The sequence below is a fragment of the Xiphophorus maculatus genome, chromosome 10, assembly GCF_002775205.1.
Source record: "Xiphophorus maculatus strain JP 163 A chromosome 10, X_maculatus-5.0-male, whole genome shotgun sequence".
In the NCBI taxonomy this organism is placed as follows: domain Eukaryota; kingdom Metazoa; phylum Chordata; class Actinopteri; order Cyprinodontiformes; family Poeciliidae; genus Xiphophorus; species Xiphophorus maculatus.
Genome location: NC_036452.1, coordinates 17,562,145 through 17,578,759, shown reverse-complemented (window position 1 = coordinate 17,578,759; position 16,615 = coordinate 17,562,145). Strand labels below are relative to the sequence as shown.

General features: G+C 40.7%; 2 protein-coding genes across 2 annotated transcripts; both read left to right on the top strand.

Annotated features, from left to right (window-relative positions):
* Positions 1-448: 448 nt before the first annotated feature.
* LOC102226161 (TATA-box-binding protein-like) lies at positions 449-4,940 on the top strand. The gene is made up of 8 exons (XM_014471651.1): positions 449-508; positions 1,158-1,227; positions 2,253-2,355; positions 2,439-2,526; positions 2,633-2,724; positions 2,802-2,966; positions 3,631-3,722; positions 4,864-4,940. The coding sequence occupies exons 1-8, from the start codon at positions 449-451 to the stop codon at positions 4,938-4,940; spliced, it is 747 nt and encodes a 248-aa protein (XP_014327137.1).
* Positions 4,941-9,809: 4,869 nt separating this feature from the next.
* On the top strand, positions 9,810-14,499 carry LOC102226414 (transmembrane protein 100). Its single transcript, XM_005806720.3, has 2 exons — positions 9,810-10,033; positions 12,820-14,499. The coding sequence occupies exon 2, from the start codon at positions 12,861-12,863 to the stop codon at positions 13,332-13,334; it is 474 nt and encodes a 157-aa protein (XP_005806777.1). The 5' UTR covers positions 9,810-10,033; positions 12,820-12,860; the 3' UTR covers positions 13,335-14,499.
* The last annotated feature ends 2,116 nt before the right edge of the window (positions 14,500-16,615 follow it).

The following is a 16,615-nucleotide window of genomic DNA, read 5'->3' as shown; positions in this document are numbered from 1 at the left end:
TATTAATAAAGCCCTTTTCAAACAGTCAAGCATAACACAAGTACAGACATTTGGCCTCTAGAGAGGCGCACAATGAAGTTATCAAAATAATAACAATAATTAAAAAAAACCCAGACCCATAAAAACAAATAGTTATTGATAAGAAACAGAGAAATCAGGGAATGATAAAGAATGGTGGGAACACAATGGTGTGTATTAAACTTGCAATTAAAATAATTCATAATTTCCAAATTAATTTGTATTAACAGTAAACATTACAGGAAGTTATTCTGTAAATTTAGATCGATGAATTAATCAAGAGCTAGTCTGCGTTGCATCTTCCATAATTTCAGTAACTTAGCAACAGAATTCTCTGGACTGAGAATACTTAAATCCAAACAAACATTTGAACCTTAGTCAGTTGCCAACAAATAGCAGCTGAGTGGACACTGATGAAACATTTCCCATAATGGACTCTGTCATGGACTGGCACAACCTGGAGCACTTTTTTGAAACGTATATCTTAACTGTAAGTACAAATGTTGTTGTCCTGTTCACCAGTTAGATGCCAACACACCTGTGCTATGGTCTTAACGTTTAAAGTTACATTAAAGAGACGGTATTATGCACAAACAAGCAACTATATTGCCTTCAGTTGTCTGAGAAATGCTGTATATCAAAAAATAACTAACAGACTTAAGAAATTTGAGTTTGTAACTTGACGATTAAAAATCTTTAAAAAGCTCCTGCTCTTCCTGACACTCCACCTTCAGCACGTCATCACAACAATGCAACAACATACTATTAACTAATAGTATAATTAACTAATTAATTAATGGTATAAGGCCTTGGGTTTGGTCAAATCCTACAGGTTCCATTTGTGCTGTTTACTGAGGGTATCTTTAGCGAAGACATGTTGCTGCGCTGTTGTCCTGATGTTCCTTTTTCCATTTAATTTCTGTGAAACCTTTCTGTTTACATGTCGAGTTACATAAATTGATGCCATCTGTTAAAAAAAATGAAGGAATGATGATGCACTCCAAGGACTTTTGGTCTGAATTTACATCATCGTATGCGTGTTTGTCTTTGAATCCAAACTCAGAGAATCAGACGCAGCTGTAGCGCTGCTTGAAAACTCTTTGGGATTTCTGATTTCTTCCATCATTTTCTGGCTCCAGGACACAAAACAAGAGGAGATTAAAGATGTAATCAAAGAACTCATGATCTGCTTGGAACAGAACAACACAGGTACAAACTAACACATCTGGTACTTGCCAGGGCTTAAAGTGACTTGACATAAAACTGCAGTTAGAGAACAACACAAAGTCTATTCAGTTCAATCAGTTTATTAATATCGTTAATCCCAAAAGGAAAGTGCTTATGCGTCGACTCTTTGAGAATATTTTCTACGGGAAAAGTGTGACAGCATAGCAGTTCCTCTATTTACCAAAGTGTTCTTGAGTAAAATATGAGGTAATTTGTCCAACAACTGAAGCTTTATGAAAGCTGGGTCATTAATAAGACAATAATCCCACAACAAAGGAGCAAATTTGCATCATAAAAGCTGAAAAAGAGAGCAGTTTTAATGGTCCAGTTAAAGACCAGACCTCGACCATGATTAAATGATGTGGTGGCTCCTTCAGAGAGCTTTTCAGGATCTAATGTCTGCACACCTGATTGAACATAATCATCTTCAAAAATTCCTTCGTAACGATGTGAGAGACTGATAAGACGAACATCAAAACACTGCTGAGTTATTTGTTAAAGTTGGCTCTACAAGTCGCTTATTCACTCAGTTTAATTCTGTTTAACAATGCGTTATTATTTCCAAAGGAAAATTAGATGTTGTAATAACTCACATGCTCCAAGTTTCTTCAAAGAGTCAATAGAAATGGTTTAATTCTTGGACATTTAACAGTATGCATTCCTGTAGGAGTATTTGAAGAAGCAGCTAACGAAATTCACCCTGTTTGTTGATACTTTGTCATAAAGATTATACTACGGGTTGTTCTTTTATTTTTTTTTAAGGAGGCAGGAACAATCCCCAGAACAAAGACTATTTTTTTCACCTTTCTTTGCATTTAAAATATCAGATGTAACTTTGATTTTCTTAACGTCAAGCTCCATTTTAACTTGATGTTTCTATTATTTCCCAAAACAAACCCGTAGAATTTAAGGAAGTTACAATGACTCCCTGGTTCTCTGAAGCTTTGAGGCCAGATGGTCTGACCTCTGAAAACAGTATTTTTTTTTTTTCCTTTTTTTTGTTTCAGCTGAACATAATACTTTGGATGTCTTGCCAAGCAACAGCACCTTTTCTATTCCCCCTTCAGTTCCAGAAAACCCCGTGGACCTCACATTCAAACCACAGATACAGTAGAGTCCTCTCTTTTCAGTTTTCTGACATTCTCAATCGCAACATCCAGTCGTGAACGCTGTGTTTCGATCTTTCTATGCAGTAACGTCTTGTCTACAGCAAGGCTCGGCTGTAAATTGGACCTAAACTTTATAGCCAGAAACAAGTGGAACTGTGAGTACAACCCAAAGGTGAATGAACTTCAAATGCAACACTTCCAGACTGCTCCTACTGCTGCCAATACATGTAGAGTTTGCTCTTACCTGTTTTTTCCTTCTGTTTATTGTTGTATTTCAGACTTTTCCAGCAATCACCATAAGAATCCGTAAGCCAAGGTCCACAGCAAGATTGTTTAGAAACGGGACCCTTGTTTGTGCAGGAGCCAAGAGGTCAGTATGTGCTCCAGTTCCTGGAACTCAGTGTGCTGGTCTCACTAAAGTGACCCTCTCTTTGTCCGTTTGGGCAGCATTGACGAGTCTCACCGAGCAGCCAGGAAGTTCGCCCGAATAGTGCAAAAGCTCAACTTCCCGGTCCGCCTTCTGAACTTTCAAATCAAGAACATTTTGAGCTGTGGCAAATTCTTCCCAGTTCACTTAGCAGATGTTCGACAGGCATATAATAAAGAGTGCAGGTCAGGACAACTATTTATGAGCAGTAATGTACAGTGTTTGCATTCACATGTGACATTACAGGTCACTCTGTAAGTGTGACCTGTAATGTCCAATATGGCCAACAAAGGGCTGAAATGTTGGCATCACTGTTGAATCTTGAGACTTTGTTGTCAAGCAATACTCCGATGCATTGGAAACATTTTCTTGAGAAGACAATTTTGAAATTCATACTTCTTCATAAAATTCTCCACAGTCTGACATATCAAAGGCGATAAAAGACTTGCGGGTAACACATGGTCCCATCCCACATTGGATAATGTTCAGCCATGAGTCTTGGTTTTGACTATCATGTTGCACCTTTGGACTTAGATGAAAGAATACACATTCATTTCCCAACAAATACAGACAGATTTCTCAACATTTGTCCAGCAATGATCATGTGAAACGTTTAAAAACGTAATTCTCAAATTCCTTGCAAAGTAGCGCAATGACAATTGTTTTCACCATTACCTGACCCAGAACTTTTTAAAACATTTAAATCAATCAAATCACCATTTAAAGGGAGTTTTATCCAATTTTCGTTTCCAATAACTGAGCAGTGTTTGGTGACTGCACTGATTCTGCTCGACAACGCTGGGTCCCCAGTAACTTTCTCTCGTTTTGTGTCGTGATCACTCTTTACAGCTACCACCCGGAGCTGTTTCCAAGTCTCTTTTTTCGGGGGGTTCCTGGAATCACTGCCACCATCTCTCCAAATGGGTATGTAATTCTAAATGGTAAGTTCCATCCAACTGTGTATCAATCACATTCCAGTTACTTCTGCAAATCACTGATCACTGATTCCATCAAGAGTGAAGCATAGCTCTTTGTTCCTCAAAGTCTCTTCAAATTCTGCGAAGTTCTGAAATAACATTTGTAGGTATTATTGAGATTTTCGTTAACATACGTCTAATCTTTGACTGGAAGTTCTGAAAATGAGCAATTTTATAGGTTTAACTGGTTCTCACATTGGTCTATAGGGGTCATCAAGATTGTTAAATGTGTTTCAGCTCATAAAATCCCATCATCATACAAAAAGGGAAGAGGAAGAAAGCCAATTGTTTAGAATGAAGATAGGCTGCATAGTTCAGGCTGTGATTAGGGTTTGTGTGGTGCTGCAGGTGTGGTCTGAAATTTTGTATGGTTAATGTGTTAACAAGGGGGATTTTGTGCAACGTCAATAGCAAACGTTCCTGGAGCAACTGATTTGACTTTTCAGAGTCTTAAACATGTTTACTTGACGCAGAATATTGGGTTCTGTTGAAGTAGGGTGTTCTTATTGGTCTGGTTCAGCAGAAAAACGTTTTTAATTTTCTTTAACCCTATTGAGTGCTCTGATAGCACATCTCCTAGAATAGTGTTGGTTCTACAAGTGATCAGTCTCTGAGAAAAAAAACAGTTATTGGTTATTTTTCTGAGTATTTTATTTTATTTTGAGCCTGTTAGGACATTTTGTAGCATCGTATTAGAAGTTCGACAATTCCAGTAGCTGTACGGCTAAATCTGGAGGTTTTACTGTATTTTTCTTCTGATTCTGGTGGTTTCACAATGACCTCTCAGGTCCTGTAATTATTTCTTGTGGAAACTCCACGAAAACCTAAAATAGGCCCCGACTTCCTTTGAAAATGGGCTGAGGACGTTTTCAAACGTTCTTTACTTATTCTCTTACTCTTGTGCGCCACTACTCTTTTTCTAGTTCTTTTCTGGGTTCCTCGGTTGTCGCTCCCAATTTCATGGCACCCTGGAGCCTCATGAGAGACACATTTTGGAAAATCTATTTTTTGATGTATTAAAGTTATTGGTTGGTCTAGATCACCAGCATTGCTTATGTTTAGGGGATTCCTAGAGAGCCTTACAAGATTCTGTTTTGGTTTCCAGGACCTCGAAGTACTGAAGAGATCCATAAAGCATCAGAAGCCATCTCCCTGATCCTGAGCCCCTTCAGGAAGCAGTGAAAACTAGAGCTGCTCTATTTTAAACTGCCTGTGAAATACAAACAATTTTGAAGAAAACGATAAATCTCATTAAATTGTTTAAAGAGAAAGTTTGGGCTGTATTTGTCAGACTGGTTATTGCTGTTCCTCAAAGTACCACTAGATGTCATCATGGTTCAGTGTAAACAAAGGCTCTGTTTTAGTTCTTGTGGAAGCTGATGTGGATCCGCCACAGTTTGATTGGGTTTCAAAGCAATTTTGATAACAATAATGAGAATTATGGACAAAGACTCAAATACTGAGAGTTTTTAGCTCAAGAAGCAACTTTTCGCACACGTTTAGTTAGTCCCAAGTGTTACAGCAAACAGTAGCCTTTAGGTGGAATTGATTTGGAGAAATCAACACTGAAATATTTTTATATTATCCAAACTTCTTAGTCTGTCTAGTGACAGACTGTTCAGTGTTGCCAGTGTTGGAACTGGGAGAGTTTTCCCAGAACAATAGAGACAAAGATTGGAAATGCGATTAAAAACAAACAAATAAAACCCACCTGAAACATATCTGTAGAGCAAACAGCATGTGGATCAGGACAGAAAGAATTTGTGTCTAGGTAATTTTCCTTCTTTGGTGAAAACATTACCAAAATATACATAACAATTACAAAAATTTAAAAAGAACAAAAAGAGAGGGGAACAGAAAATTCATGGAAAATTTTGGAAAAATCAATCAATATAGTCTTGGACAATAAACAAAAACGTGATCGCAACAGAAAAATGGTAAATTAATTTTTTTTCTTTCATTTGAAAGCTTAGTATTAGGAGAAGAGTCCAGGTGAAAGCTGAGCAGATGCAGGTCCATGTGACCTGCTGACTGCTGGGCTGGAGCATCTTCCTCGCTCCTCTCAGGGGGATGACCTCCTGACCTCTCCCCCTGCACGTTTTTACTTCACGTCGACGGTTTTCTGTTCTACCTTGTTTTTTCAGCCCACATGCGTTTGTTTCCTGCTCAGTCTCCGCTCTTCTCCGTCAATCTTCTTGGAGATTTAAGCCCTTTCATTAAATTATTTGTGACCTGCATCCCTCCTCATCCTTCCTGTGGTTTATTTGATCTGGTTTTCACATCCTGTCACTCCTGCTCCACTTGGCTTCAGTTGCTGTTCTCTCTTAATAACATCCTGACTTTCCTCTGAGTCTAATATTACCAAACGGTCACACCCTGCGTCTTCTCGTTGCTCAAACACAGCCACAGTTCTTTCTATTTTGCTTTTGTATGTTCCACATGAGACTGCTAGCAAAGGCTTCTGTCAGTGTTTTCTGAAAGTATTTGTTATAGCACTGCAAGTGAAATTAAACCAGAAAAAGTGGACAGAAGAAGCTCGCTTTACAGAGGGAAACCCGATTACCTGATATTCTTGATGTTGGTCAGGACGCTAGCAGCAGAATTTAGGACGAGTTGCAACTGTCTGAATGACTTTTCTAATTACAAAAAAACAAACCAAAAAAAATCAGCCAGCCATTTTTCTGCACCCTCTCCCCTGAGTTCTGAAAATTTTTGAAGATTGCCAAAAGTTTATTTAGATATAGATGTTAAAATTTAACCGAGTCCAGAACTACATGTGGCCTTGTGGTCTGCTCTGACCTTTTCCTGATGGGTCTTCATCTCTAAACTTCACCGATTTGTTGCAACAATCAAGGACTTCTGCCTGTTGCACTAAAACCGGGCAAATTCTGATTCATCCACTCACACAATGAAAATACAGACGATAAACCTTCAGAAAGTAAGAAACGGAAGCACCAGGATATTTGGTGCAAAATGAACGTCTAATAATAATAATAATAATAATAATAATAATAAAAAGCTACTTTTGTAACAGTTAATACAAAGAAATCAATCATGTCTTATTCGCCCACTTTGTTCAGAAATAGATCTTGTTTTGGGTTAGAAAAGCCTTTTTTTTTGCAGTCCTGTGCATATTTAGTAAGCTCCTCTTCCTTCCGGATAGATTCCCTGCTGGTTAGAAGTGTCTGGAAGAGGTCACATGTTTGGAAAAGGTAACTGTAGGTTAAAATAATGGAATGGTTTAGTGAGGAGAATCTCTCAAACTAACATAATCTTGCACAGACGGATCTACTTTCAGCTGCACCAGGAACTTCCTCCCAGATTCTTCAAGTCTGCGATTTTATCAGCTATCTGTGATGTTTCTGGTTTCTACAGGGAGCCACGGAATACCTCAGATTATAAGACTCCACTTCAGAGTCAGAATGTGTCTGATAACCCACAACTGAGGGTGTTTTTGGGGGTTTTTTCTACTGGTTTTCATCAGCTCAGCACTTTTCAGGGGACCTTGTGGGGCCCCTGGCAGGACCAAACACTTTTACTGAAGTCTTTTTTTGGTAACTGGAGGATGTGAAGTGACAGAAATGCAAAGTCAACTTTTCCAGAGCTCTGAAGCTGGAGTTTGGATGCACCTGTGAAGGCAGGAAGCGGCGAAAGGAGGAAGAACTGAAAGTCCGTTGCGAGCAGCGACGAACTCGCTGTCTCCACACGCACGGCCCGAAACCATCTGGCGAAGGGGAGGAAGCAGCGCGCCACGCCGCCAGGGACTCGAGTCCAAAACAAATAACTCGGATTGTTCCCGACCCCCCAAAAAAAGACGGAACTAGGAAGGAAGCGATTCAGCACTCGCGCACTGTCCCCACGGTGTTGTGATGTCGGGAGGGAAATCAAACTTGTTAATCATAAAAATGATCAGTTCTTCAGCTTCAATTAAAAGCGGAGAGAAGAAGAAAACCTCCAGGAAATATGAAGAAGTGCTCCAAGAGTTAGGAATGTTCAAACACCAACACAGAATTTTTTTTTTGTTGTTCCCTTAGCTTTTGAGCCTACTGGGGACCTTAACTGGTCCCTGGTCAGCTGCAAAAACAGCATGTGATGAATGTTTAGGCGTTACTCCCCATGTGCACAGCTGCATTTATTTTGTTCAGAACAGGCCGCTGGATGTTGGGTCAAGTACAGACATTCGTGAAACTAATTTCTCTCGCACAAGGATCCATCCGAGAGAAATGTGTAAAAAGCAGTGAGGATGACATTTTATGCTGGATGATATTTAGCCAGAAGGACTCATGCCATCAAAGATTAAAGTTGGATGTAGACACTCAGCCTCTTGAGAAAAAAGAAAAAACATTCACTCAACTCTTGCAAATTCTTCAACAAAAAAAATCTGATCTGTATGTTTTCTGTGAGGCAGAAACAGTCTGCTGCTCTTTTTCATTGTATCAACACCCACAAGACCGCATAGCCGTCATCTATAATCCCAAAACCCTTAAAAAAATAAAATAAAAAACATCAACCCAGAAAACCTGCAGAAACTGGAATTCAGTTGGCAGGTGGGCCACGAGATGGAACGGATGGGAAGGCGGTGTTTTATTCTCACTGATCTGCACGAAAACTTTGGCTCAGAGTCAGCAGAAGACCCGAGAACTTTTCCGCTGAACTAGATTCAGAGCTGAAACTGCAGGTGGAGTCTGAGCTGCACACTGGTGGACCAGAACCACCTGCTAGTCATAACCCATTTAAATGAGACCCGCATTGTTTTAAATTAATCACTGTGATCCAAATTCATGACCTATTTTTTTTTCTCCTCTGTACCTAAACAGAAAAGCAGATGTAGTTGAAGTCTGCTTTCTTATTTTACCAGAATACTACGGAGAACCCCTGGGGATAAGGGGGAAATTTTGTTTCTTTTCCGTTCCCATGCAAAAGGTTTTGCTTTGTCTCTCACTAATGCATTTACTAGTCCGTTCATGAAGGATATTGAACACTGAAAGTCTTTTTGCTACGATACGTTTTTTACGGCTTTTCCAAGTACATTAATATCTTGTTCGTACAATGTCGAAGGTTTTACATCTTTTTCTTCAAGATACACATACAACCACAAACCTAGGTGCGAAATGCAAAAGCAAAAGAAGTCCAAACATGGACTTCTGTATTTTGTTTTTATGTGTCATAAAAAAAAAGTTGAAATCACTGCACATAACCTTTCCCCCCCAAAAAAAACAAACAAAAAAAACAAACAAGATTGTACCAGTTAAAAGTACAAACAACATTTTTCAGTATATTCTTTAAATAGCGACCTTAACAATAAAATCATTTTCTGTGGTGTTATCCAGGTGCAATAAAAAAATACCACATTGGTCATTCAAATTTAAATTAACTGTATACACACAGTACAAGCATATCCTACAGAACATCTTCAAACAAAGTGAAGCAACTGGCTGACCATCGTCCTCAGACTTTTGTGGACGTGAAAGAGGAGCTGCTTGAAGGCCTCAGAGGAAACATCTGATTCCTCCCACACGCTGGATGCTCAGCTGCAGGGCGGAGACCTCTCAGCTCTCCTACTGGTTCTCTTTAAAAAAAAAAAAATGGATGCAGTTTTGTTGTGTTTCATGTCTATCCTCAGCAACAGCAGCTCAGCTGTCTCCACTCAGACTCTAACGTTTCCATTCGTCCGGTTCGAGAGTGAAAACCAACTGCAGCAGACTGAACAGAGCCCAGGCTCTGAAATGTGAAGACCGCATGATGTTTCTGTGATTTCTTGGGTCGCAAATCTTTGTTACGACTCGACCGAGCCTCGTGTCAGGTACCGGACGACTCAAACCAATCAGAACCCATCATCTCTCGTGTGACCTCGATGATGTCATGGATCTACCGGAGGATGAAGGGAACCATGACTGTAAAGAAAAGGCATACCATCTTGGTTTACTGCATCCTTATTCAGTCGCACCAGATTCAATTTGTTTGACAGATTGAATCGGAGAATCTCTGAAGGGAGGAAAGAGTTAAAGCTTCTTCTGGCAGTCTGATGGGAGGTGGGCTGGGTGTTTGGGAGGTGTTGGAGGAAGGCGCCCTGTCTCCTCCCCCTCCTGCTCCCCCTGACCCCCCTTCTCTCTGCCACCTCCTTCTGTTGATAGCCATATTCCCTCATTTCTTCCTGCAGGGGGGACGGTACGGAGCGGAGAAGTGAGGCGCTGACTGATTCTCCACGAGTTCACGTCCGCAGTCAGGAACACGACCCAAACAGCCAGAGGAATGGAGCTCTGCTCTCTGCTGCGGTAAGTGGATTTTCTTTTTCTTTTTTTTCTTTCCCTGCAAAAATTCAGCCTGCAGGGCGTCGGGTTTTACAGCCGTGACAGGCTTCACTTCCACCACAGCAATGCAATATTCTACAAAGACAATATTGCAGCGTTTCACTGAAAAATCATGTATTCACCTTCATCTGACGTTGTGCAACTCTTCTTTTTTTTTTGCAAACCAATGTAATGAGCCGAATGTTGAGTCTGACGCTTTTCTTTTATTATAAACTAAACATATTTTTGGTTTTAAGGCAAACAAAATAAGATGTCAAAATCACCATTAGAGGCTTCCCTCAATGTGTATACCAGAGGCTTTGCTCTGGATCAATCTAATATGAAAAGGTCCAACAGAACAACACCAGAGGCAAGAAAACCTTGGAAAGGAGAAACTTGTATACCAGGAAAGTTCAGTGAGCAAGGATTGTTCAGGCGAGCCCACAGGAACAGAGAAAAACTGACAACCAGCTGAATGGATTTAAAGGGGAGACGAGAGCAGCAGGTGAGAAACTAGTCTGTGTCAGGGCTCTGCGAGGACACCTGCTGGACAAATGGAGAATCACATACTCAAAATGGGATGGAGTTTTTAAAGCACACATGGATCCACCTGGTTGCAAAAAGTGAACCAGTCAAAATCATGTCATTATTTATCCAGTCATTAACTTAAAGGCCATCTAAGATTGGTGGTTGGTGTTTATAATAATTTCTTATGAAAATGTTCTAGCTTTATTACTTCTTCCTAATGAGAAAGGTTTTGCTATTTAGGCATTTTTATGCGAGTTTTCAAAAGCAAAATCCAGAGAGCAGGATATGCGTAGTGAATTTGGAACTTGTTATCTAAACACGATAGACAATAAAAACCTGGTGCCGGTTGCAAAGTAAAAGCATAGTAACATATATATGTAACATACCTACCAAATAATGGAAGAGTTAATAAAGCAAGCCAAAGGTTTAATCTGCTACGCTTTATTAGTAGGTGCTTTTCTGAATAGGTATTTAATTTTATTTATAAATGAAAAAGCAGCCTGTAAGATGTTAAACCATAAAAGTGCCATGTTCACAATTACTGGGGGGGAATATACTGGCTGTTGCTCTTAATTAGTCATCAAACTTGCAGCTGGATACCGATTATTTTCTCATGTAACAGAGGCTGTAAACAGTTTTCTTACACTGAGTTTTGCCCCTAAGTATTATTTGTAAAAAATAAAAATAAAATAAAAAAACAGTAGTTTTCAATATGATTGTTACAGATTTGCTCTACTAGGTCAACTTTAATTTCTCAAGCAGTTTCCCGAGTAAGATTTGTGGTTCTGCTCGTCTCCCTGTTTCTAGAAAAGCACATGTCTTTGTCTGAGTTACATTTACAGATGTTGGTGAAATTACAAAAGAAGAACTTTAAGGATCATTGGCAATATTCTCTTTATCTGCTTTAGGAACAATCAGTCTCCAACAGAAGCAGGACCGTCAGGTAGAAGACGTAAAACTACAGATGAAATTAATCAGCTCAGGCTGCTTGGAATATGATAAACTGACTGTTAAACCGAGCGCCTCTCCAGCCTCACTTCATGTTCAGCAAAGTTCATTTTGTTTTATTAGACTTGGGGAAAAAAAACAACTTCTGCTTGTTTCCTGAACAGCAGCTGCTTGTGTTAACTGATGGCAATGAAGCTTGACGTTCCCTCCATCTGCCCCACATTAAAATTTCATTACCAGCGTCTGACCTCAGAGGCGTAGCTACAAACTGCCACATTAACCCACAGAGATAGATGGATGCCGACGGATATTAAAAAAAACATAGAACAACATAAACTTACAATGACACTTTGTTAATCAAAGTTAATAACCGGTTGAGTTTTCCACAGTGAGAGAACAGACTTGGAGACTTTTGTCTCGAGCTATATTTGGTGTCTGAACTAATAACAGCGATTTTAATGAGGGTCTCGAGAAGTCACAGATCTTAGCTACTCACAGGCAACTGTCGTTCCTAACCCCTGCTGGAGAACACGGTAGGCAATTTGTAAAAACAATGTTTAAAATCAAACACATTGTTCAACAACAGTTCCAAACATGATAACCATTGGTCCAGGAAAACCCCTCAAGAAACATAAAGTAGTTTGTTATGCTAATTTTTTAAGCTAGTAACATTGGAAGCCATTCACCTACCAGTGTGACATGTGTGGTGCTACCTTGCAAATTCAGAACAGGCCAGTTTGTGGTATGGGAGGAATGTGGAGTTTGAAGACGGACTTTGTTTTTTAAGCCCTTTTACAGATGCCATCTTATGGAAAGTGAAGCCTTTTGGGGTTTCCCCATATTGTCCATACCTCATCAGAATCATTAAGTTTAAAATGGCCGTCTGACTGCTTTCAACCTCATGGTTTACTGTAAGAAACGTTGCTTGTTCAGCAAAACTGAGGCTGTCTTTCTTTAAGACATACAAATTACAATTGGATGCAATATGACAGAATTTGAGTGCGTGATCAATGTCAAAACAAATACTGATGCTATCTGAAGAAAACCTAGCAAAGAGTTGAAAAGTGTATGTTTTTAGCTACTGAAATCAGATTCACCAAATACCTACTTACTTTATTTGATACCAATACACTTGGTTATAAACCAAGATGGATAAGCACACCTTTTATGGGACATTTAAGCAATAAAAATCACATTTACTGTAAACCGGAAGTACAGCTGCTATTTAAAACCACTCATCTTTAACTGCATGTTAAAAAAAAGGCTGTAAGCTAACTTTTTGTTTCTGTTTACAGCTAGCTGCTCTCTAATTGGCCGAGCTCTGACATCCCCCGTCATGGCTCACCTGTTCCTCGCCAGTAAGATCACCATGCCAGACGACCTCTACGCCAAAGGGGGCGGAAGGATCCCGAGGAACGCCGTGAGGATCCCGTCGTCCATCTCGGCAGAGAGGCTGAGCCGGGAGAAGACCAGGAAGGACAGTGCTGTCGTCGTGACAACACGCATCCCGCACGTCAACGAGGTCCAGCTGACGGCGGCGACCGGCGGCGCGGAGATGTCCTGCTACCGCTGCGTGGTGCCGTTTGGCGTGTTTGTCCTCATCGCCGGCGTCGTGGTGACGGCGGTGGCTTACACCTTCAACACCCACGGGTCCACCATCTCCCTGCTTGGACTGGTGCTGCTTTCTGCAGGGCTAGGCCTGCTGGGATCCAGCGCCATCTGCTGGAGGCTCCGACTGAGGAAGAAGAAGGACAAACGAAGGGAGAGTCAAACCGCCCTTATGGTCAGCCAGAGTTACTGCGTGCCCTGATCTCCTTGAAGTTTGGACAATCAGACCTCGAGCTCTTCATTTCATGCAGCAGATATCTTTAACAGTTTATAACTGAATGTACCACACAGACGCCATGCTGGGCCATCAGGTTAACAGGCTGTATAGCGCTCATAACCCCTGTCCTTCATGCTCAACAACTGAAGAAGCAAACGGTGCCTCGGCAGACACCTGACACGTTCTGTGAAGGCCAAAAACTAGTTCCCTGAAAGCTGATGGAGGAAATGAGACCAGTTGGTCTCTGAACCAGAACCTTTATTGGAGCTAACTAATTTCACATGACCAAATAGCTTAGAATGTAGTTCATTAAAAAAAACCACACACAAAAAAACTAAAGATTTCTTGAAACTTGTAAAGCAAGATGACAAAACCACAAAATGAGTAAAAAAAAAAAAAGTAAATCATTGACCAGTCAACGAGACGTCAGTCTTGTTAAACATGACAAGAGATCGGTATGATCTGGCTTGGGGTGTACAGTTTATGCATATTATACATTGATAATAACGTATAATTACGTTATTAATTATACAGTTGGAATGGTACTCTACAATATGGATGTTGAGCAGCTTTTTGTTTCTCTTTGAATTGGGCTCATTTGTGACCTCTGTTCATTCCTCTGAGGTTGGAAATGTATCATTTAAACCGAGAGTAAATTCAGAGAAGTTTCTGAAGACGTTTCCTCTCTGCTGTGGAGATTTGCTTCACAGAACCGACAACACAGTTCGTTAATGCCACTTTGAGATAAGAGTAAGCGATCTTTACTGAATCATGTAGCATTTCTTCTGACAGGGTGAACGGAAATAGGCGCTGCTGGTCTTGTTTTGTTTTTCTGGAAGATTCTAAGGGGTAATAGTTGATACAGCAGCTTTGTGCTGCTGTTGGTGAAATGTAAACTAGAACTGAAGGTGCAGGTAATTTATTTTTATTTTTGCCATAGAAGGATGTGCAGGCGTGCAGTGTTTTACTTTATGACTGAATACCTGAGTGTTGAGGTCACAGCTGGGCCCAATTTCTTGCATGCATGCCTGTTTGTATGACACGTGCATTAAATTATGTCACACAGATACTCCTCCGTTATAGCTCGATTTTATTTATTCTAGTGACTGGAACTATAACTATTAAAACGAAGATCTGGTGCCAAAACAAACCCGACTCCTGTTTTCCTCTCGCGGATCCGATTTCCAGAGAGCAGGTCGGGAGGGCCGACCGTGAGGTTATATTTAGCCGTCTTCATATTTTTCTTTTTTTTTGCATATTGTTGATAAAAATGGGAGTCTGGGGCGAGGTTGCGTCACTCGGAGGTGGCGACAGCTAAGCGATTGCAACGCCGAGCTAACTTTATCTCCACAGCGGTTTGGGAATGTGGGCAGAGAGTGGAAGCAGAAAGCAGCGGGAAGCCGGGCCCCACATCACCACAGACTCATTCGACACCTCGGAAGAGGCGCCTCTGCTCAGAAAACAACTGCAGAAAATGCAGCGGCGCGAGCCCACGCACGGATCGGATTTTCTACAGTTCGGGCCTCCTACGATCTGTGGCGCAGCTGACAGAAAGGCGGGCTTCCCGGATGAGTCACTGGAAACTTTCCAGTTTCCTAAAGTGCTGGCATAATTCAAGGTTAACACAATTTTTGTTTTCCTTCCAATCGGGAGGATCGATTTTTACACGCAAGTAAATACCGCAGTCTCCGATGTTTCCAGATCCTCGCTGCACCTCTGGAGGTCACTGGCTCCTGTGTGAAGTGGGGGGAAATCCCAAAACTCCCTATACTCTTCCTGTAACATCGTGACCAGTTGAAGCCACCAGAGGTGTGTCACATTTGCAGTGTCACCCCCTTGACCCCACCCCCTCTTCCTTAACTGCTCCCTGTTTCACTGAACCTCATCCCAGACCGAGAGTCGGGGAAAGAGCCTGGCACGCTAAGAGACAGGAATCGGCAGCCTGGTGAACAGGAAAGATTTTCTTCCCAGAAACGCCCTTTGCAAAAAAAAAAAAAAAAAAAAAAAAAAAAAACTGGGAAGTTATTAATTCCTCTGCAGGCTTGAGACCGTCTTGTCATTGAAGTAGAGGTGAGGTCAGCTAAGGGGAAAAATAAACTTTTTTTTTTTTGTTTTACAATACATCTCACAAACATGGACATGCAGTAGAAAACACAAGAAAAACACCTGTTAAAAGTCTTAACTGAAAGTTCCTTCACACATTTTAACAGTACATTCACCCATTTCTTACAGGTTTCCTTTTTTAAACGCAGTTGATGGCACTAATGACTATGGAAGCCGAGATAGCCGTTTTTATTGGAATCCAGCTTAATCGGACTCATAAATGTTCCTGAAGCTGCACCGATAAGCAGCTCATTAGAGCATTGTATCTGCAGAGTGTCGGCGTGGGCCGGGGCGAGAGCCAGCTGCCTGCCAGGAGCTGGTCCTGACAGCTCCCAGGATCCTTAATGAGGGTGGGAGTCAGTGAAGTTGTCAGCCGGAGGCAGCACAGCTCATTACAGGCTCTTCCCATTCCCGGCAGCAGAGCCGGAATCTTCTCAGCCCTGACTACACAAGTCGATCGCTATACAGGAAAATCCTTCTTCTCATTAAATCAATAACATTCAGTAATAGCTGCCAAATAAGTAAGTGTCATTTGTTTAAAGTAAGGTAAATAACCTATAATAATTTTCAACATACGCCTTCAAAATCATGGCAACAATTGTTTGTTTTTTTTAAAAAGAAATATAGAACAGGTATGCAGCTCACCAGTTCATTTGGTATCAAAACACAATCTGATAAATATCAGCCACTTTAAAAGAAAGAAAAACATAGATTTTATTAATTATTGTTATGTGGTAGGGTGGTTATAGGTCCTGGTGGTTTGTGTTCAACTCTCGAGTGCAGTAGCATGTTGCATGTTATTGTCAGTTACTTGACAGATGACTGATTTCCATGTTGGGAGTCACCAGATAGCAGCATCCGAACTTGAAATTGTATACTCTATACCTTCTTAACAGTTAGACAACATTTAAAATTTGTTTGAATTTAAGTTCTTAGCTAAATAAGATTTTTCTGAAACTGGTAGCTGCTATCCTTGCTAAAGATGGCAGCTGTGAGGTTTAGCTAGCTCTACCCCAGCAGAGCAGATAGCCTGGCTAGCTAACTTCAGCTAATTTCAGCTTGCTAGCCTCCACAAGTCATAATCTGAAATTAGAAGAATGGCGAAAATGTATTGTATTCTGCACAACAAGCAGCTTCACTTGAAAATTATTACTAAATTCAGT